The sequence below is a fragment of the Sylvia atricapilla genome, chromosome 2 (assembly GCF_009819655.1).
Source record: "Sylvia atricapilla isolate bSylAtr1 chromosome 2, bSylAtr1.pri, whole genome shotgun sequence".
In the NCBI taxonomy this organism is placed as follows: domain Eukaryota; kingdom Metazoa; phylum Chordata; class Aves; order Passeriformes; family Sylviidae; genus Sylvia; species Sylvia atricapilla.
The window spans coordinates 89020065-89042788 of record NC_089141.1 but is presented as its reverse complement, the minus strand read 5'-3'; the positions used below and the strand labels follow the sequence as shown (position 1 = coordinate 89042788).

Sequence of the window (22724 nt, the reverse complement as noted above, 5' to 3'; positions counted from 1 at the left end):
CTGAGATTCAAAGCAGAAGTACTGGTGTCCAACCCAGCACACAGGCAAACACTACCATATCCACCTTCAGGCAAGGGTTCCAAACTCCAGGCTATTTGTTTGTGTATGTATTTTAAGGTTTTCTCTAAGAGCTATTTTTATTAAAGAACAAGATCAGCTGACTATTTTGCAGCTAAGTGACAGCTTGAATGCGCCTTAAGCTTCTGAGGGGAAAAACAGTACATGGAAAGAAATACAGGTTTTCAACTAATAATAATTTTTAGAAGAGCAACATTAACTTGGATAAGGTGCAAAGTTATCCAGTTGTGGACACATTTACACAACACTCCTGGTGTCAGTCAAGTCACAGTAGACTAGCCAAGGAACAGATGTTGATAGTCCTGTTAAAGGTTTATCCTATCTTATGCAAGCACAGAATGCATTACTTTTAAATCCTCTGAGCCTTGTATCTCTCAATACTGTCTCCTGCATCAGCTGTCATATAGTAGACACACCATCAGCTCACAATGCATGCCTGCTGGGTAAAGTTCTTCAGACTCTGGTAATTTGGACAGTATCTTTGCAAGGCAAGAACTCTCCAGAAGAAAGAAAACTTCTTTGAAAATTTGACCTTCTCTCTCCTTTCTCCATATTTGATGGGTTATTACCTTGCTAACCAGTTCAGACAGCTAAAAGCAGCTTCAGGAGGAGAGGAATTTTTAAGTCTATTTACACAGTTAAACTTACAATTTACCAAGTATTTGCAGGCTATTAGTTTCCAGTTTATCCAAACTCTTTTGAGATGCTAACTAGCATTAACACTTTCAAACACAGACAGCTAGAGGGTTTCCCCACAGTTAAAGAAAAAAAAAAACAACAGTACAAAGGATCTGTACAAGAGGAACTAACAATTCAAAGTACATCTCACACTACACAGTAAGCAAAGCAGGCATGCAAATTCTGAAGTTACTGGTGTGTGCTTTTGGAGTACAAAGAATAAACAACATTTATTAAAAATGTTAATACACTGACCTCAGAGTGTAAAAGATCACTGTTTCTCAAGATTTTTAAAAGGCAAAATTATGACAAGTGTTATTTTGAAACTGGTCAGATTGTAGTCACAGAAAGAAGCAAACAGGAGAGAGGGGGAGGAGAAACAATGAATTCACCAGAACATCTGGTCCCCAAGTGTTGATATGTCCTGCCTACAACTTCCTACGCCCACTCAAAAAGAGAAAACTTTTCATAGGTTTAGAGAGAAATCGTGAGAGACTAAGTCTCCTCTTCACCCTGTGGAATTGTATTTTTCTCAGGAGAGAAAAAAAAACAACAAATCCCCAAGCCCATAAATTGTATGATCTGTCCAGAGGGCTTGGGGGCAATCTAACTCTCACTAAACAGCAGAGGAAGTGAGTGGGGGTGGAAGGGGAACCCAAGATGGAAACAAAAACACACTGTCCCAGAGGGGACAAAAGCTCCAAGGAGAATTTGCCCAACCACGACTAACACTTTATCTGCTTTTGCCTGTTATTTAAGTGCTTAATCTTTTCTGAGCTATTTTGCAAGCCTCCTCTCAAACTATTCATCTGTACCACACTGTGATATATTGGTTTTCAGGAATGACAGACTTTTCTGAAGCTCATACATACATTGTTGTTGCAGATGAGTCGTTTGTCCAGAAAATATACTTAGCAAGTAAAACAACTGCATAATTTCATTTAGTCCAGTAGTATAAAATAAGAATCATTGAAATATTAAGCAATATGTAACTGCTGTACATCAATGTCTAGTGTCAAAACTATAAAAAAAAATCTATCAGAGAATCCTAGTTTTCACTTAAAATCAGTGCACGGCTAAGCATCATGGTTATAAAGACTAGACTGGGCCTTCTGAGACGTGGTGTAGCTGCCCAGTGCATCACATAAATCCCATGGAATATGGGGCATGTTATTTCATATCTGCCTACACAATGCACAGCTTTGCAGAAATACAGTGTAGTGCTAGGATTAGGTCACCTGCTGTGCTGCAACACTGACACCCCCAAAGCAGCTCAGCACTGCACCTGGCCCCATGAGTCAGCTGTGGGTTGCCCCTAAACCAGCTACCTCTGCAATGCCTGACGCAAATGTTCTCTGTGAAAGAGCACAGCCTCCCTCACATATGAACAGTTTCCCTTTCCTGCCTCAGAGCCATGGCAAACACAGATCTATTAATGCTCTTGTAGTGCTGTGACACTGCATTGACAGGCTACACAAACCAGCAGCTGTCACATCAGAACAGCCCTCAATCCATTCATGAACACAGATGTGTTTTGCTTGCTGGGAGTAAGCGTTGTTCCCCTTTGCTGGTCTCCCCTCCTTTCCTCAGAGCCAGTTGTGATTCTGCAGGAACTACGGAACTGCGTCTCTAGTGAGAATATATGGGGAGGGAGGCAGTGCTACTATTCTTCCTCCAAATACTAACATAAAGGAGAGGGGAATTTCTCACCACTTGATGCAGAAATAGCAGTACTGATTTACTGTGCATACAGATCACCAGATGGCCCAAGCCTCCAAGTTTCAATAATACATGATGGTAAGATGCATGTGACACTTTTCAAGTTTTGAATCTCCTATTGTTTCTCACCTCTCACTATACTCATCTGTCCCCCCAGACATGCTTGCCTGGCCTTAGCAAATTTTAAAATAGTACTAAGAGGGTGACACAGGGTGGGGTGGGACTGTTTTGGTTTTGAAATCAGAATTGCTTTTTTTTTTCCTGTGCAACTGATTTCACTTTTATTGTACCAAATCTTGCAATAAAGGGTAAAGTTGGAAGGCAAAAGAGAAGAGAAACTGTCTCTGCCCCAGAAAAACTCTGAGTTCAAGAGCCTCCTTTCAGGGAAGAAGGACCTTATACAGGTTGCTAAAATAAAGTGATAAAAGAAAATATACTCTGTAACTTAAGAGCATCACAGAGCCTCTGGGCTGTCCTGGGAACCTGAGGGAGGGAGAAAAGGAGAGCCCAGACATAAAAGGCTTAATTACAACTGCATTTTAGTATACACACAGTGTACATGAGGAACAAAGGAAAATAATAAGGATCTCTCCTGCATCAGAACCAACACACATTCAAGATAGAATCTACAGGACAGTAGAGGTAAATAAACATACAGATACAGTGACAAAAACTCATCTTGATTTATCAACAAAACACCCATACTTGCTACTCTGTAGTAGATCCTGTTTGCAAAGTTACACAACTCTGGAAGACAATTTTGTGCTAATTATGTATTTCATATTACCTAATCTCCATTTTGTCCACTTCATCTACATCTTCAATGTCAAAATGGGATTTCTTGTTGTAGCTACTGGGTCTTGTAACCTAATCAAAAGGAGGAAACTTTTAGCAGTTTGATCTGATACAAAAACATTCTGATGTAACTTAGAAAGCTTTGGAACAGCATAGTATTTTACTACCAGCAGTGACTTCAGTCCCAACACTGAGAACATTTATGCAAGTGAATAAACATACTGACTAAACAGATTACTGACTATAAAGTAGTAGTTACACAATCATTTCCAAGGTAAGCAGATATTCCATACTTTTTTTACAGAGAAAGAGCATCTTTAATATTACTCCAGCACTTTAAGTTTAGATTGACAACAGAAAAATACCATTGAAAGGAGCACCACTTTCATAATGCATCTAGGGAAAGAAAAAGGCAATTAATATTTGTGTTTTAAATACACCTGTACAACAGATGCCCTGAGGCACTCTGCAGAGCACAGGGGAGGAATCCCAACCACCCTTAAAAACATTTTGCAGTGTATCCAATTAAAATGGGGAAATTTTTCCTGTTCTGATGTCCTAGAGGTCAATTTAACCTGCCCATACAACAAATACCAAGCAGACCAAGAGACCCTAGCCTGTGTTATGAATATCAGAATATAGAAGCAGCTGCACAGTTCACCAATCCTATCTGCAAGACTGACTAACAGGAAAGCACAGGCAAAGAAAAAAGGAGAGTATTACAGAACATTAGCATAAGAAGTTTTTGTACAAACATTTCTTAAAATTTGTTTTCTACCATGATTGTAAAAACACTTTGGTGGTTGTATTTTTGCACAGTGCGTCAGAAACTTAAGAAAATGCTACCCCACCCAGCTGAAACCACAGCAGGAACTGATCAAATGCAAGGGTGTATCACGATGTGTGGGTTCAGCTCTTGGTTGCACACAGAAGCTGAACTTTATTGTATGTTTGAATATGTTTGTGGCTTAATACTTCCCACCCACAAAGACTGGCTTTCATTGTAAATTTGACTGTTTGGTTTTGTACTGTGCATGAGATGCAAATGGCAATTAATGGAGGCAATGATACAGTTGCCTAGGTGGAGAAGAACCAGAAAACAATCTTTGGCAGAGGACACTCAGAGCCTTTAGTATATGCGTGAGGCAGGTAACATTTTCCAAGTGATATACAAAAACTAAAAGGTACTACTAGCAGCACTGGAGAACAAATGCTCCAAATTAATGAAATCAAATGCACCTGGTAACCCAAGAGCACAGTGGATTTGAATACAGTCTACAACTTCAGCAGTTAAACACAAATTTCCCCACCCTAGCCTTACAAACACTTCACTGTACCTGCAAAGTTTTCTACAGGCCTGCAAATGACAGTTTCTACCACCATTGTGAAGCTAATGGTGCAATTTTTCATAATGAAGCAAACTTTTAAGTCTCTTACTCTCTGTAACACAGGAGTTGTTCCAGAAAACTGTAGCATAGGTGTAACTTAGGGCATGTCTCTTCTAAGTAAGCACTTTCTCAGAAGTTCGGCTGGAATCTGCATGTATGCTGTCTCTCTGTTCACTCATATGACTACTTAGTGTGCACATCAATACAGCTCAAGAGTGGTATTCCAAAAGGGATAGCTGCATGGAACTGGAGATGAGGAACCTCCCAGTCCACAGTGCTAAAGTAGCTGACGCACAACATCGTTTAAAAAAAAAAAAAAAGGGGACACAACTCTGCTGTGTTGGCCCCGTTCATCTGGGAAAGCTGGCAAGCCATTTATCAGCTGCTCAGGTTTTTTTTCATCACATGCAAATTTAAAAACAGGTCCCCAGCACTTCCCTCTTGAATTCCTGTCAGAGCACCATTTTTCTGTAACTGCACACACAGCTCCACACCATGCTGCAGCTGAAGCAGTGGTGAAAATTACTCCCAACTATCAGGTGCAGGTGCAAGTTTCACTCACTGTACCCCTTAAATATGCCCTTCTATTTCTCAAACCAAGAATAAGCTATCTTTAATTTAGAAAATTAAATCTGTGTGACTTTTTGGTTGTAGAAAGGAAAGCAGCCATTCACTGTCTTTTACAGATCAGCTTCTTCCTTGGAGGCTTGGACAATCACTGTGCTAGCAGGGTCCAGAAAAGCTGATGAAGCTGTTTAGAAGCAGAAAGTGACACCGCTGTCAACAGCATGAATCTCTCAGCTCCACAGGAATTGGAGCACTTTGTTTGCATGCACCAGCCACAGGTCTGCCCACATCTCATTAGTGAATTTATTTCCCAGTCACAGCAGTTCTACTGAACCTTGTTCCTTGAAGACGTTTAGCCTGATACGTACTAACTACTCTCAAAATGACATAAATCTATGATGGCTCTGTCTGCACTAAGGGTATGTTTATATTTCAGAGCTCTGGCTGATTCAGTCATTTCCCAAGCTCAGAATTCATTTTGCTCGGAGTTAACAGAACAACTGGGGCATGGGCTTGAGTTTGGGTTTTGCTTTTGCTGGTACTTGCACATAACCCAGCTCTCACATTAAGGCAAGAAAAGCAAGCCTTCAGCCCCCTCCCTCCCAACTCTAGCTGGAAGATGCTTTGTTCTTCTCCTTCCTCTCCCAGTATGGCACCACCTGCCAAGTTCAGTGTTTAAATACCAAACATTCAGTGTTTCTGCAACACACAAGGCCGAGGAATCAGGTGAAGTTTTTGTGGCTTACAGTCTGAATTCCCAAATTACGTTCTCATTAAAAAGTTCTCACTGACACGCTCCTCCAGAACTGCCTATGTCAAAATAGGGAAGCCCGTTCTAGTTAATTTATATATAGCATCACTGCCAAAGACCACAGCTCTGGGCCTGGTGAGGGACTGAAATCTGGTAAACACACAGACACCTCAGTGCAGTTTCAGCACTCGGTCTCACAGGATCTCTGCCTCTCTAACTGTGCCCATGCTGCAACTCCACTCATGGAGTCTCATGGAGCCAGGAAGCACAAAAGGCACAAAAGCCCACTGTAAGCAGGGCAGCTATAGCCTAGGATGAGACAGGCTGAGCTATCCTGGCCTGCCCTCATGGCTTCCAGCCCTTCAGACACTACAGAAAGTCCTCCTACCAATCAGGAACCTGCTAAATCTGTTCCTTGTATCCACCACATTACATCTAGAACAGCATGCTTCTGAGGGTATGACAGACTTTAGATTGGTCAGTACAACTACTGGCTTCTAGGCAAAGAGAGTGGTTTGTAGGAGAGGGAAGACAGCAATGCCAAGAATATGTGCACTTCAGATCTGCACAGTGCACCAGCACTTGTATGGCTCCTCTCTTTCCAGCTGCCCTTCCCTGTGTGGCTGTGGCACAGGACTGACTCAGGATACCACATCCCTAGGTGCCATCCCTATGCCAGCAACAATTTCTAATGCAAACATGACCTGAATGATGCAAGCCATATGACCAGAAAGGGCTTTTCAAGCTATGCCACTGCGCTACTTTAGCTTTTTTCATCAACTTCGTAATTACAGATACTTTCTTGAGGTGTCTACTGAAAAAGAACAGTCAAGCATAGACCAGGACTATGATAGCAAAGAGAAAAATACACATATTTTAGAAGACAAAATTAAAAGCTTCAGTAGAGATCTAAATTATAAACACATGCACATACATGTATGGACACACCACAATTAGAGCTACTCTTGCCAGAAAGAACCAAGATGAGAACTTCCATATAAGTTATATTTTATCTTAACTGGACTTGTTGAAAATGCTCTGTATTAAATAAAGCTATAGAGGTTTCACCCACTTGGAGAAATGGCACTGGTATTGCAGCACACTGGTAGACAGCCAGAACAACCCATTTAAGTGGATTTTTCCTCTGCAGTTTTCAGTATTCCTAAGGAGATAACCTTCCTCTCATTGACTGGGAAAGACAGGGTGGAGCAGCTATAAAAACACAGACTAAGAACAAAATATAATTTCTGTGTGTGTCGTTTGTTCAGGTTCTTTTAACCCATTTTTAGATGTGTTTTGTTCAAAACTGTAGCGGGATGAGTTGTGATTAAATGTAAAGCCAGTTGCTCAGAAGTGCCCAACTTGAAGCTTCTCCTACAGAGCACCAGAGGTGAAAGCAGGATATTGCTCCTTCAGCAGACGGCCAGTCTGAGCCTGGGTACTTCTTTCCCCTGCACCATGCTTTGAAACAGTCTTCAAAGATGACAGCTGGCACAACATGGAGCAGGATGCTGTGCCAACTATCCACAGTATAGTATTTCAGCTTATCACCCGCTCCTTTGAAATACCAACCTCAAAATAAAACACTTCATCAAAATGTGGATTGTTGGTCTTCTTTTTAACTTTAGTCTTTTTGGCTTCTGATCTGAATTAAGGAAACAAAATAAACAAAAAAAGGGTAAGAAACAACATCAGTAAAAGTGTGATCCTAGAACAGAGCCACCGAGGAGGAAATAGCCATCCACTTGATTTATCTGATAAAACTGGAATGCCATGTGGCTCCAGCACAGCAAGGCACAGACACTTACACACATTTAAGAGAGAGATTCACTGCATTCCTTTTTCTCTATAGTGGTGGTAATCGCATTTTGTTACCCTGTTTTAAACGCAACTCCCTGAACCCTCATTCTATCCCTTGCTTGACATAGTACAATCTTTTATCTGTACAAACTGGCAAGAATGGTGCTCTGAGCAGCAATATTTGGAGGATGGTCTCAGTCTTGACGTGACTCAAAAATTCCTCATACTCTAAAAACACAGAAGACAAAGACTAGCACAGCTATTCCTGTCATTCATATTTAAAATTCTGGTTTTAAAAATCAATCACTGCTTTTCACTGACAATCAAAAAATCCAGAATGGTTTCTTCAGTGAGAAGATTTTTATTGCTGAACTAGCATCCCTTTCCCTGCAGCGGCAGCAGCACTTAGTTAATATGGTGGTGAATTATTATGACTAGTGCTGAGCAGAAGTGTCTATTTCTACTGTTCTGTAGGCCTAAGACGAGGCAGACCTCTCCTCCCAGCCACTCAGCAGGCCTGACCAAGTTCAGCACTGCCCATTCATCCCCTACGGGATGTGCCATCCGCCTGTGCCTGCCTTTGAGAACACAGACATTGACTGCTTGGTGCTGGGCTCAAGCCAGCCAATGCATTTCTCACAGGCCAGCCAACAGCTGTTTCATGGCTTCCAAATGTTATGAACCTATGCTTGATTTTTCTCACTACCTACAGGAGAAAAGCTGTGTGCTGTCGTGTGTCGCCAATCTTACCCTACAGCTCTGCAGGCATAGATAAAACAGATGAGATGGACAGGCACATCAGCCACGTGGAAAACTGACCTACTAATCATTTCATCCCAGAATCTATCGTTCATTTCTCATGCACCAAAGCTGCTTAGATGGCTTGTAACTGCTTATATTTACTGGACAATTCTGTGTATTTCACAGAGGTAAGTAAAGCTGGGTCTAATTCCCAGTGCTGCTCCAGACTTCCTGTGTGAATGGAACGAGCCTGTCCACCAGTGTACAATATTTTTCCATCTATAATATAGGCACAGAGTTTTGATTAGGAAGCCTTATGACTCTAACTACAAATCACACAAAAAACAGAAGCAAGTTTGTTGAAATTTTTATGCTTGTTATTGCATAACTGCAGCTGAATAAAGCAGCTTTCCTACTCTAAAATGAGAGGCACTGGAAAATCCAGAGAGGAGAATGATGTAGAGATTAAGAATATCCCACTATTCCTAGGAGAAGCTGAGAGATAAGAGAGACTAATCTCCTCCAGGACACAGGACAGATTGCCAACCCCATCTCATCAGTCACACTTGCCAATCAGCCTCTTCACCGATAAACCCATCTGGGAGGGGACTGGGAAGCAGGATGTAGAGCGGGAGGTGATTAAGGCAGCACAATTATTGAGCAATTACAAAGCAGTGAATGGGAATAAGCTGCATGCTGCTTGCTGGAGATAGGGGGCAAACCTTCTCCCCCCCACCAAAACCCAGACAGGAATAGGATAAGGCTATGCTCCTTATTCTGAAGGGAGTACATTATCAATAGTCATACATTATCTAGACTGGGGGGCATAGGGAAGCAGACAAAGATAAATTTGGACATTCAAGGGTTAGTCAATCAATTTCCTCACAGTTTCAATAATAGCCATCCAGCAGTCATTTGAAACAAGTTACAGGCTTAAAACAAAGAGTACAAGTCAAATGTACAAGTCCATTAAGGAGATAAGGCACAACACACCCAGACAAAGAAGAAAATTACAGACAGGCTCAAAGACTCCTCTGCATGCAAGGTAAATATTTGTCAAGAATGCTTCTCGTTTATATTGTTTTCAATAAATTGTTGCAAAACATTATTAATAACCCATGCTACCAAATCTGATTGAGATCGCAGCAGAGCTATTTTGTTTCCAAAATAACACAGACATAAAAGATGACTAGATAAGTAGAAAAAAAGTGACATCCAACAGCAAAGGAAATTTTTATAACAGATGGGAAAATTGAATCCCAAATTTAAACTGAAGAGTATTATGCAGAATATCATCACTAAAACCTCATTCCAAATTTTATCCATGCTATTATGTCTGCATATATCAAATTACAGGACTGAGCCACTGAGGTTTTTTGACATACACATTAATTTGTCACACCTTGAAAGTGAAGACACTCTAAATATTCACATGCAAACGTGCATACTCGGCAAGATGTTCATGTATTCGCATTTCTCTTCCACCCTGCCCAAAATCAGGCAATGAATTTGCTCAAAAACTGGCCTCCAACTGTGAGGTGAGAAGATGCATAAATTAAAACTAACCACAAATTATATACTCTGGGATATTCAAATTATTTAGAGATTATTCCGATCTTTACATAAATCAAAACTGAAACAAGTCTCAAATTACTCACTCTAGCATAATTCAGTAGCTCATACACACACCCACCCCAACACTTAACACATTCTAGCAGTGTCTAAATACTCCCAGCTGTCCATTGCAGAAAGCAAATTTCTAATAGACAAAGGAAACAGAAACCATCCTTCTAAAATGGAAGCTCTTGACTGTGCAATACTTGCCTGGAGGGTCCTGCTAAGGTAACAGTGGCATAGGGATCACATTGTCCATTCACAATGGGCAGCCCCTGGCACTCCAAAACTCTAGAAAAGAAGAAAAAGACGACAAATAAATTCATTAAATGGTAAGAGACTGAAGTAAAAATAAAAGTGAAGCCCTTTCACAGGTTTTTAATAATACTTTACACTAGGAAATTAAAATGTCACGAAGCAGAAACATTAATTTATACCTGAACTTGAGAACACATTTTGTTCTTAAATACTAACTTCAGTAAGCATCAAAAATACTGTAAATTACTGAGAAACCTTAACTCAAAGGATCCTTATTATGCAAGTACAGCGATTTAAGGTTAATGAAGTAGGAGTCTGCTGTCAAGATGGGAGCTGTCAGCACTTTAGAATTCTGTGACAACTTATTCACCAAAATACATAACCAGAATTTATTCTAGAACAGAAATATAAAAAAACCCACACAGACAAATCCCAGAAGTAGTTAAGTAATTTCTCAGAATAACATCCATGAAGACCTCAGGGCTTCTGCAAAATTTGGCATGGGCCTATTTGTAAAGTTGTTTTAATTACAGACAAGGAAACAATATGACACAGCCATCCTTCTCCATGCTCAGCAGCTCTGCACTCAAGTAGTAGCAGAGACATTGGAGGGACAAAACGGAACAAATTCAGGTTTGCGGCACACAATGGTGAGAAAGCCACACTTTTGCACTCTCATTTCAACATCTCTTTGGGGAAGAAAAAAAAAAAAAAAGGAATAATAATAATAAGAAGAAAAAACCCAATGCAACTACCCCCAAAAAGTGAAAAAATGCTGCATGTTTAAGAACTTAAAACCTACTGTGGAATGCAGCACTAGCTGGAAACAAAGACAGACAAACTAGTTTCCAGGACTCTCCCTCTCCCACATCAAATTCTGCATTCAACAGGTAACCTGCTGGGCTAATGTATTTGCACAATTTTAACTGGAACATTTCAGCAAAGACAAACCACAAAGCTCTTTGGGCAAGTGAGTAGTACTTTCATTGCAATGTGAAATATCATGCAAAATTCTGGGTGCTATAACATCACATGCAAAGTAATAGCCATTTTTACTGTTTTCCGTGACAGTAACTTCAATGCAAAAGAATATTAGTATGATCAATAGAGAAAAATTCAGTAACAGTGCTCCACAGTTTCACCCACAAGGCAAGTTGTTTAATAACATATAGAGTAGACTTTAAATATAGTTTAACTACAGGCCGATTATTACTTACTCTCCATAAAGGGAGAAAAAACCAGTAATATTCTGCAACAATACAATACAAATAGGAACCATTTTTGTACCAGAGAAGGTCAATCTAGGTTCACACAGCACTACAGGTAGAAGAAGACTGAACATCACACTAAGGGGCACACACTGGCAGCTGAAATGATACATTACATTCCTAGCTGAATTGTCCTGCCCATGGCCCCTCAGAATGAAGCCTAGGTAGCTGTCTTTCAATACAGACAGCCCCCAATAATGCACCGACTCACCGACAACTGCACAGCCCTAACCTAGTCAACTCACTAACACTAGTTACAAAATCCTGTTCTGTTTTCTGGATATCCAAGTGGAACCATAGATCAAAACCACAGAGAAAGTTAGGAAAAGCCTGGATTGCGCAGGCCACATGCTGCTTTTATTTCTGGACTTCTGTTATTTCACTACAAATTTACCATCCACATTGACACAATTTAGAAGCCTCCGAGCCACCTAGTTTAAGCAAATATCTGATATTGCAGAGTGCTACAGCACAAACAGTGAAATTCAAGCCACAGATTCTATCCCAGCAGCAGCTGAAAATGCATGCTGTAAGCTTCAGGAACCCTCAACATCAAGCAGCACACAAAACACAATTTGGTTGCCTCAGTGCAATGCACACAGTGTCATTTGAGATGACTTAGTTTCTTCCACCATCCCTTGATGCTACTCCAGAGAGGCAGGAGGTACTCATGAAACATGCAAATTTGACAGCTCCACATCTCTCAAAGGCCTCATAAATGGACCAGATGCTTATTTAAAAGCAATCAAATCCTACTCCAAATTCACCTAGCTTACCTTATAGAGAAAGTGTAGAATAAGCTTTTTTTAACACATGTAATAATACAAATACTCAAAATTATAAGGGAAACACCATTTTTTAAACTTAAAAAGGGCAGATGTAAACAAAGAACATTAGAGCCTTCTGACAGAGTATCTGTCAGTGCAGGAGGAAAAACCAGTAAGTACCAGCAGAAAGTTTTTATGGAGAGACAGGTGTAGCTTGATTTTCGTACAAGTAAAGGACAGACCTTTAAAGGACAGTCCTTTTAAAGTACTTCCCCTCCAGTGGTCTTTACACTAGTAGAGCCACAGCAGAAACACTTTGACAGTGAGCTACACTGTTCTATTTAACAGAACAATTATACATCAAGTGTCAGTGTCAAACCAAACTCCTGTGTTCCATTGCTTCCTTAAAGCAGTCTGAAAATTGCTTAAAATGAAACAGTAAATCAATGGCTCTAGAGCGGTCAGCCAATTTTCTGCTGCTAATGAACAGATTCCAAGAGAGCTCTTATCCATCCATAGGGAAGAACTATGTGAAATTTAAACAGTCAGAGCATGTGGCCAGAGAGAGTATGACTCCTGTTTCAGCAAAAGTAGCTCTTTAACAAGTATGCAGAAAATAGAAAGTGATCCTAGACAGCATAACCTACACTTGAGGACTTACAGAGTTTGCAAATCATTACACAAACAAAACAGAAAAAAAAAATTAAAAAAAAATCATCACAGATTAATTTGAATGATGAAAAGTGTGAACTCATCCAAACAAAAAATATGTATACCCTAACTGTATGCATGGACAATGACAGCATCTATTCTAATATTGCCACATTGAAGAATTTAAGGTTGTTTTTGTGGGTAGCCCTTTGTTATCACATCCATCAGCAGCAATGGTTATAAAGCCAAGCAATATCACCAGCTGGTTGGAGAGAACACAGCAATGTACATCATCGGGCACCTACAATTTGAATTGTGTGTGCTTTCCAGAACACATGGAGAATAACAACAGATGGCTTCTAACCACTCATAGCTCTCCCAGGTCAGTACTCTCCAGCTCAGAAAACAGAAGTTATCCATCCACAAACATCTTACAAAATCATGAATGGTGTGAAGAACATTTCCTCACAAAACAAGAATTATGGGCCACATAATGAAATTACCAGACAGAAGGTTAAAAAATAAACACAATGAAGTGTTCTTTTTCTACACAATGAAATTGCAAAACTTATTGCCATGGAGGCTGAAAGAGTATGTGGATTAAAACCAGCACTACGAAAACTCATGGAGTATAGGTTGGCAGGCAGCTATTAAAGCTTAATGGTCCAAAGGCCTCCTTCAGCTCAGGAAATCCCAAACTGGTGATCAGGAAGGGAGCAATACTAGAGCAATCATAGCACTTGAAGTATCACTCACCAGAGAGCATCAGTACTAGGCTAGACTAGAGGGGCATTTTACACAGTAGGGTAGTTGTTCTGTTCTCTGGGGAAAAAGCAAAAACAAAAGGAAAAAAAGAAAAGAATAAAACAAAATACACAGATGTTCTTGTGCAGTAATGATGACTTAAGAGTTAGATGCTTCTTTGTGTGCAGCTGGAATAAGAAAAGCAAAAACAACCTTGAAAGAAAGAAAACGTGGGAAAACAGGAAATAGACACCAACAGACAGCACAAGCCTTTCAGGTAATTTAAAAGCAGTTATTGTTTAAGAATACTGAAGAAATCAGGCATAAGACTGAAGACTTAGTATTTTGAGGAAGGAAGGCTGTGTTTGGAGAGACGCTCATTCTGGTTCTTGTCTCTTACAAAGCATTCTGAGGAGAAACAATAAAATTCAACAATGCTCAGGTGTGGTTGACTCATGTTAAAACACTCCTTAGCAATAGGATACTGTAAGGTTAGGGCTGCTTTTGTTACATTTTCTTCAGTCATGGGAAAGTTGCTAAGTCAATTAAGGCTCCTCTCTCCTAGCCTGGTACCAAAACACTGGCTTTACTTGGCAAGCAGGAAAAGAGCTACAACAAAATGTCAGCTACTCAGAGACAATAAAATGGTATCTCAATTATGCCACATGGCCATCACAATTTTTAGACTGACAGTTTATATCTGGATTAGATGAAAAACAAAAAGAATGCGCAATAAAGGCAGGATCTTGGAAAAGGGGGACATAGTGGGAAGCCATGAACAAAGCCAGTAAAAATAAAATGCCCTTGCTCTAGACATCTGCAAAATTAACTTAACTTACATGTACTAGAATAATGAAAAAAAGCCTAGTTGATCAAAATTATTCAAGAATTACAAGTCAACTTTTAAGACCCCAGAGGGAAAAAAAAAAAAAAAAAACAAGGCCTGGTGACTGCCAGAATCTTGTTCTACCCAACTGGTAATTTCTCGCCATTAGCTGTCTGGAGCCCAGCTGGGGCAGAGTGAGCCATCTCTCACAGCTTGCCTGGCTGGGCAGAACTAAGGTTAGTGCTGGGACATATGAGAAACCTCTCAGTGCAGCTGCCTCACTGTATTTTGCTTGTGGTTTATAAAATTAATAGGTTTCAAGAAACAAGGCAGTTCAGTTTTCAGTGTGGTTCATGACCAAACCTTCAGAAGAGTAAATAAGCTATGGAAAATTCCCAGTGGGTAAGAGAAAACCTCAAAAACTAACCTTATCATAGGCATGCCCCTGTGTCTACAGAAGGTGAGAGGGTGGCAGGAGCAGAAGGTCTTGGAAAAGAATAAAGAGATTTTTCATCAAACACTGAGTAGCTCATATCTGACAGTACAGGCATTTCCTCTGCCTCTGGGTTGCCCACTAAGTGCTGTAGGCTGTAATTTCTGACACAGCCCCTACATAAACGTACTGAAAAACAGGCTTAACACAGGTGAGTAACATCAGAATTATCCAAGCCCACAGGCATTTCATGCTCCTGCCCTGGAACTACAAAAATTATTTAGAAATTACAGGCTTCGTGATTACTTCAAGATGCACATGTGTCATCAGCCTCCTTGTGTGCCAGAATGGACAACCAAGGCAAAAACAGACAAAAAAGAAACCAGAAGGGACAGAGCTATTCTAAATCTTGTGTGTGTATTTACTGTTTTTCCAGAATAAATCACCTCCAGTCTACAGAGTCAGGCTTAGTTGTTTCCCCACTTTCAGCCTAGGGTAGGGACCAGCACACTAGTCCCATTCTCCTTCTCAAACTAGATTCCTCAAGAGAAAATAAATACATTGTTTCTTTGAATACACTTGCTTTCTATTGCTGTACCATATATTTAATGGTTTGGTTTCTGAGATCAGTATAGCTAGCAAGTTTGCTTATCTATCTTACCATTCCTCTATTTTCAGCCTCTGCTTGTTCCATCTCTCTTTCATTTCTTCATATTGAGACTTCATTCTATCTCACATGCACATTGTTTTGGCCATAATCAGGTTCTGCTTTGCATCATTTTAGATACAAGAGACTTCTTCCTTGCTTACTCTAGTGATCTAGTATTACTTGAACACTCAGTACTTTGTGAGATAAGCCTGACCAGACAAGTACCAACTTAAAAGCAAACTTTTGATAGATTTGTCAGAACTGTCATCAAAACAATGCATCTTTATTTAGCATCATACTTATGCTAAGTACTTGTTCAGTAAAGTACATTTCCCAGAGCTGGGTATATGACTTAGCTTCTTAAGTCTCCCTAGATCTCTCGCTCACTTTTTTCCCCCCAATTTTTCTTTTCTACTGACTAAAGTAATCTTGTAATATAGGCACTATCCTGAGAATTTTGTCTTCCGGGGTAACAGGACACCTCCAAATAATCTTTCCTTGTGATTTGGTTTCTCATGGTGCATAAAAAAAGGCTATTACCCTTTAATTTCATAATGGAGCAGTCCAATGGTTTTGCCTAGTTCAATAGCAGAGAGGTGGTGTCCCTTCCTTGAAATGTTCAGTTCATTCCTGAATGGTCTTTTCTCTTTGTTCAGCTTTGCACCACAAGCTGAGCTGCTTTCTCATTCCCAGTGGTTTAGTAGGAGCTTTGTTGTAATGCTGCATGACAGACTTTCATGCACACCTTGGCCAACCTCACATCTGAGTGGGCACATGGTCTGAGCTGCTCTCAGACCAGTGAACTGGCTTACACCTTCCACTGCAAGCAGGTATTATTACCAGGCCTCCTTCTTATTCCCTTTATCACAGCCTTAATAAACCAGTTATATTCAGATGTTTCAGAGGGGCTCTGTCTGAATGCAATTCAGACAAAGTGCATTCACCACTAATAAGCAGGAAGGTGCCATGTCTAGCTCAGAAATTCCCTGAATCATAAATTTTCAGAGGCCAGAAGAGTGTGTCACTGTATGACTGCTCTCATAGTTCTTCATCTCCTAGACAGACTCAGATTCAGCATCCTGGGCTGAGTCTGACCAAATTCTACATCTGTTTGTGCACCTTTAGACAAGCCTCGCACTTCCCATTTGCTTCCATGAAGTAATCTAGTGGATGCCCACTGAGGATTTAACATAAACACACAAATCTTTTTTGTCAAAAGGCTGACCAAGTGGCCAGTTTCTTCTAGAATAAGACAAAAAAATTTTACAGTTTACTCAATCCTGGTGTTAAATTTCACTCTGCCTTCATAATCAAAAATACCACAATTATTATGCCCTAACCATCTCAAAATTTCTTTACCAATCCATAATCTTGCTTTAACTTGCCCCTGTCCCTAGGGAATAAGGAGTCTAAGAATATGTAATCCACATATTGAATCAAGTCCCTGTCCTCTGGATGATCATCTGAAGCTGAAGGATCATGCCCACTCCCAATAAGTGAACTCCCAGTAAGTAAAAGATTATTTCAAACGTCCTTATTCCTTGACTTCTGGAAGTGATCTATTTGTACCAAAACAAGATTTCCTACTATTCTTCTCACCTGAATGTTGTTTTGTACTGGGAACAGACCAGTTTCCTCTGACAGCAGTTCTCACATCCTGGGAATTGCCTGCAGTGATATGCCCTGGTTCACCTTCAAGTTATGTCCCGCACAGACACAAAATGTTACAGTACTGCATGGTGTCTGGTGACCACTGACCATGCCACCATGGCAGAATGAAGCAGGGAAACAAAAGGATGGGACAGTGTCCAAGTAGATAAAGCCATACTGAACAACATACATCAATACTTGCCTTATCATCATGATTTTTCATTTTCCCGTTACATTATTTCATCTCTCCAGAAAACCTGAAACCAGAGTCTTTATCCAATCATCATCCACACTGCTGCCCTCCAGTCTAGACTCCTACCACTCTCACTGCCCCTCCAGGAAAACCATTCTCCTTGAGGAACTCAAGCAGTACCCTATCTGATCTGGATAACACCCTCCTTCTTTTGAGTTTATTTTGGTGAACAAACAAGTTATAAAGCAAAAATAGACACTTGCCATCTCCTTAACATTTGAGAGGATTAACAGTTCACTGAAGCTACTTTTTCCCTCTTCATGTGGCAATTCATTCTGCAACAAAGGTCTGTGGCATTAAATGAAATCTTGCCCCATTCAAACAAATGGCACTTCACCTGGATCAGCAATTTGCTCACTGTGTATTCCCTTAGAAGAAAGACTTTGAGCATTTGAGGTACTGACTCTGAAACATTTATATACAAAATATATTTATACACTCAAAACTACTCCCATTTTCATCAACCTTAAGGACATCAGGCTGTGCAGGCAACTATTTTGGTTTTTTCCCCTTGAGAATACTCCCCAAAGCCTCTATGGCAAAAACACAACAGAAACCTTGAAACTGAGATTACAACGGCAAGTCCATCTAAGCACTACTTTTTCTTTCCTATTTCCAGTTCAGTTGAAAATTGTCATAGTCCAGCAAATTTAAACATGTTCTTAAACCCATGTTACTCTGAACAGATTCCTTCCCAAGCTGCCCTACAACAGTTTTTTCAGCCTCAAGCAGCATGCAGATTAGCTTTTGGTCTTAAGTGAAAAGCTCCATATGCACAAAATTTCTGACACATACACACAAACTCTTGCTAACACAAGCCCAGCAACGGTGATTTGCTTCTGAGAGAGCAAAGGAAGAGGAATTGACTGCAAGTGTCTTAGTTCAAGCAAAAATTTCTTTCACAGGCATTTTACTGAGGATATTTTACAGCAAATCAGGGACAAATATTCATACAAAGCCAACAAGCAGCGTATAGAAAGCAAATGAAAGCTAATGTACACAGCCCCTACTTCCCCATTCTACCAAATCCTATTACAGAAATTACAGTAAAACTACATCCAATGCAGAACACCCTACTTAATTAAAGGAGAAATACTGTCAAAACATATGTCTCCCCAAAACCAGTATTACTTCAAATAAACTGCAAATTTCTCATGTCCTTAAACATCTATACATTTTTAGAAGTTTAAAGACAGACTTTTTTTCTCCTATTAATATGGGAGCTGTCCTCCATACTACAGTTCAAAACATCCCATTTGCTTTCCAGTATCAATTCTAGAAATACCTTTAAAAGCACACATTTACAGAGCACTGTCTGTACTTTGTACCAAAGAGAGTGGACTAAAATGTGTGTGTCAGCCATCCTGTTCTCACAGGACAAGGAGTTAATCCATTGGTAGTTAAGCCAGTTTATGAGCCAATTACAGGAGAGTTGCAAAGCCTCTTCAGGAAACTCTTCAGTTATGTCAATACTAAAAAAATGGTTAAATTATCCTCTATGACAGTGCCCTGAGGCTTTAGTAGAGACACAAGCTCACTGAAATTTTGAACTACACTGATGTAGTGACTATTCCTGGCACTGACATCATCATTTCCTTCTGCCTTGGTCTCAGACTGGCAACATCAGCTATTAACAGGGAACAAGAACAGGAGACAAAAGAGAAAGGCTAAGCAAGAAGTTATTTCTAGTACATGCTGATATTCAGAAAAGACAAAAATATGCAAATAAAAGTTAAAGCAAAACAAAAGAAGAGGTACAATCAGGAAAAGATACATGTGCTTAATGATCGTACTATATTGATTCTTATAGGGGCAAGTGAAGAAATTTTAATTTCATGTAGTATGGCAGGAAGCCGAGGAATGGGTCAACATATCAAGGCAGCTGCAGAAGCATTCATGTTAATGCAGCTTGGTGAGAAATGCAAAAGAAGTGAAGCACAAAACAGCAACAATTACAATACACGGCAAATTATTAGAATTATTTATTTTCTAATTAAATAATTAGAAATTATTCTATTAGAATTATTAAAGCTAGCAGCTTTAGCCAAGCTGACTGCGGCCTGTGGCAATCCTAAATGGAAGCAATGAGATCCTGTCTGTGCAGGCTGATAAGAGAAGAAAGAAGACCAAAAGGTGCCATGGGAATCAGAGGCAGAAAGGCTGTTATGGCTAAAAAATGAAGCCAGACCATGACACAAACATCTCCCATGTCATTTTTATTTGCTTGCAAAGGTATATCGTCTCAGATATTCGATGTATTGATATCGTCTCGGATACCTCGGTGTTCTGTATGAGAAATATAGCTTTTATGGAAAGAAAACTGCAGTGATCTCTGACTTGAGACCTGTCCAAGTTTAACCTGGTCCCAGGAGGAAGCTGCAGGCACACAGCACAATCTCTCCCTTCAGGCAGCACTTGTATGTCATTGTGTACATGGGCATGAGCACATAAGCAAACAAAACAAGCTGCATGAATATGTCCTGACTTTTGCCCTCCACCAGCCAGCAGAGCCAACAGCATCTATAACTATTAGATGTTTGATACCCATATGACAAGAAGGAAGACAAAATGAAGAAGTTATCAGAATAACTGACACTCATCCCTAAGAGAGTGTGATACATGGCAGAGCAAAAGTTACCAAAATCACCTAAAAGCTTTTGAGCCTACTGGCAAGTATCTAATTATAAAGTAAAAGATAAGGAAAAGGTTAAAAGCAGAAGCTTTAAAGAATTTACAATAGAGAGAAGGAAATAAGGCACCCTGGTGGGGAGTGGGTAGGTGTGGGTGTGTGAGAGTGGGGGTATTTGACTCTAAGAAACAAACGAGACAAACAGAAGCAGCTCATCCTAGGGCCTTTCTACCTAGCTGGTGAGCAAGAGTTTTCTCCCAAGTGCTGAGTATGGTCATGTCAAACAGATATCCTAGGCTGGCCACAGATATAATATTTTAAATAAAATTTAGACATGCTAGTGAGTGACCTGAACTGGGAGAACATGAAGTATAGCAAACTGGAAAAGAGCATCTAAATCACTCCATGACACATTTGAATCACAGAGCTCAACAACCCAGAACTCTTGGGGGAAGAGGATGCATCAGCTGAGAAGCATATTTTGGGTGATGGGGGATGCACACAGAAAGGGAATACAAGAGAATGAGATGGTTTAGTAAAAGCATCAGCACCAACAAAATGTAAATCCAGCCAACTTCTTCTTATCCCTACTCAATCCAAGTATTATGATTTATCTACTAAATAAATTCTTGAATACTCTTCCACAGAGATTTTCATATCATATATTTAATTCTATGTAGTAACAAACACACCTTTCTAAATGAAAGCAAAACAATAGGTCGTAATTTATAAAGAAAAAAAGTAATTATTTGCGGAACTTGAAAGCAATCAAAGGTGCCTTCAAACACTTCACAGAGGCTACAATCTTCTCTAATGAGAATGCCTTGGCACACCTGAGGTAGGTAGAACCTTTAATGCTTTAAAAAAATCAACTTGAAACAACTCAGAACAACTCTTGATTACATTTATGTGAATAATCAGACTGAGACCTTGATTAACAATAGTTATTAAAGGGCGGTGATCTTTGTTACATGTCACAATACTTTCATTAGGGAATTCAAATTAAGTTGATTCATCAGCCCTGCTGGGATCTGATGGCAGTTATGTTGCCAACTAAGTTCCAAAGTAATGCTGATACACCGAATTTGTTTTGATAAGAGAACTGGGCTAAAGTTACACAGATTGTGTCACAGTGAACATGAAAATGCTCTCCAACTGGAATTCACAATATAATATTAATAACTTGACTCTGTCAGGATTTACATATCTAAAAAGATGTCAATATATCTCATTACAATTACAGAAAATGCAGTAATCAAACACGGGAGGCAAAAAATAAAAAGCACGCAGTATTTAACGTGGAAATCAAGGCATTGTATCCTCAAAAACTGCCCTTTATTTTAAAAAAAGAAACCCAACCCAAACAGAAACATTCAATTTCAACCAGATACACCAAGTCTGTAAAAGACGGGAAGCAGAACAACAGAGTCTTCTTTAGTAAACCAAATAGCAAAATACAGATCAGGCTTGTTAACTTTCATTTACCGAAATTTTTTACAATGATGCAGATAGAGCTATTTGTAGAATAGTTTGGGTTGGAGGGACCTAAAAGACCATAAAGTTCCAACACCGGTACAGTGGGCAAGGATGCCTTTCACTAGACCAAGCTGCTCAAAGCCCTATCAAAGAAGCACAATCATAAGTCTCAAAAGGTATATATTTTGTAATACACTTTCCCATGAAATTAACTGGAAAACCTTTATCCATGTCCCTGACTTGGCAAAAGGAGAGATCAAACAGGATTCATAAACCATTTATTTCAAAAACAGCCGTCACAGGATGGTGACTTGCCTAATTTGAATCATTCTTCTGGTCCTACAAGGAGATGTGCAATAATGTTCAGTGCCTGAAGGATCAAACTGTGAATTTAACACAGAAATTCCATCAAGGATGTTTTGTGGCCATTCTGTAGCAACACCAAAGCAAGTATGTCCTGCAGACAAAGTCTTCTTCCATTAGCAATGAAATCTCCTTAATAAAGCATCATCCTCTGCAATGCTACAACTGTAAAGCACCAGACTTAAGACTCTCCACAGTTTTTAAGACGTTAGGAAAATACCTACTACTGAGTAGTAGGACTGCGTACTGCTGAGTCATCATGGAGCAAAACCCAGAAGGTACCTGGAGAGGAAGCCATACAGTTCTAATGGAAGACAAAATCCCTTTGACTCGTTTGACAGGAAAAAGCATCAGTTGCAATTACCTGCACAACAAAACCACATCCACCAAATGGTAAAGCTGGTAGCCCCTACCAGGAGCAAAGCACTACACAAATAGTAAACCATTTCCCCAGGCACATTGCCCCATTTGAGTTTCTCTCTGAAAGGTCAGTCATGTCACTGGTTTAGCTAAAACCTGTGATATCCCACCCAAAGAAGAATGTGCTTCACCAAGTGGTGGTTATACCATTGCTTGTAGAACACTAAGCCTCTAGAGATGAAAAGCAATGTAAAGTGCTCTTTGAT

General features: G+C 39.9%; 1 protein-coding gene across 4 annotated transcripts in view; it reads right to left on the bottom strand.

The window, feature by feature from the left end:
- RASA3 (RAS p21 protein activator 3) overlaps positions 1-22724 on the bottom strand; it is a 147221-nt gene that overhangs the window by 23697 nt on the left and 100800 nt on the right. For all 4 annotated transcript variants that reach the window (XM_066313749.1, XM_066313750.1, XM_066313751.1 and 1 more), the window contains 3 exons: positions 10342-10422; positions 7549-7621; positions 3263-3342 (listed from right to left, as the gene is read on the bottom strand). In XM_066313749.1, the coding sequence (XP_066169846.1) occupies positions 3263-3342; positions 7549-7621; positions 10342-10422 (234 nt within the window). The remainder of the gene's footprint in view (positions 1-3262; positions 3343-7548; positions 7622-10341; positions 10423-22724) is intronic.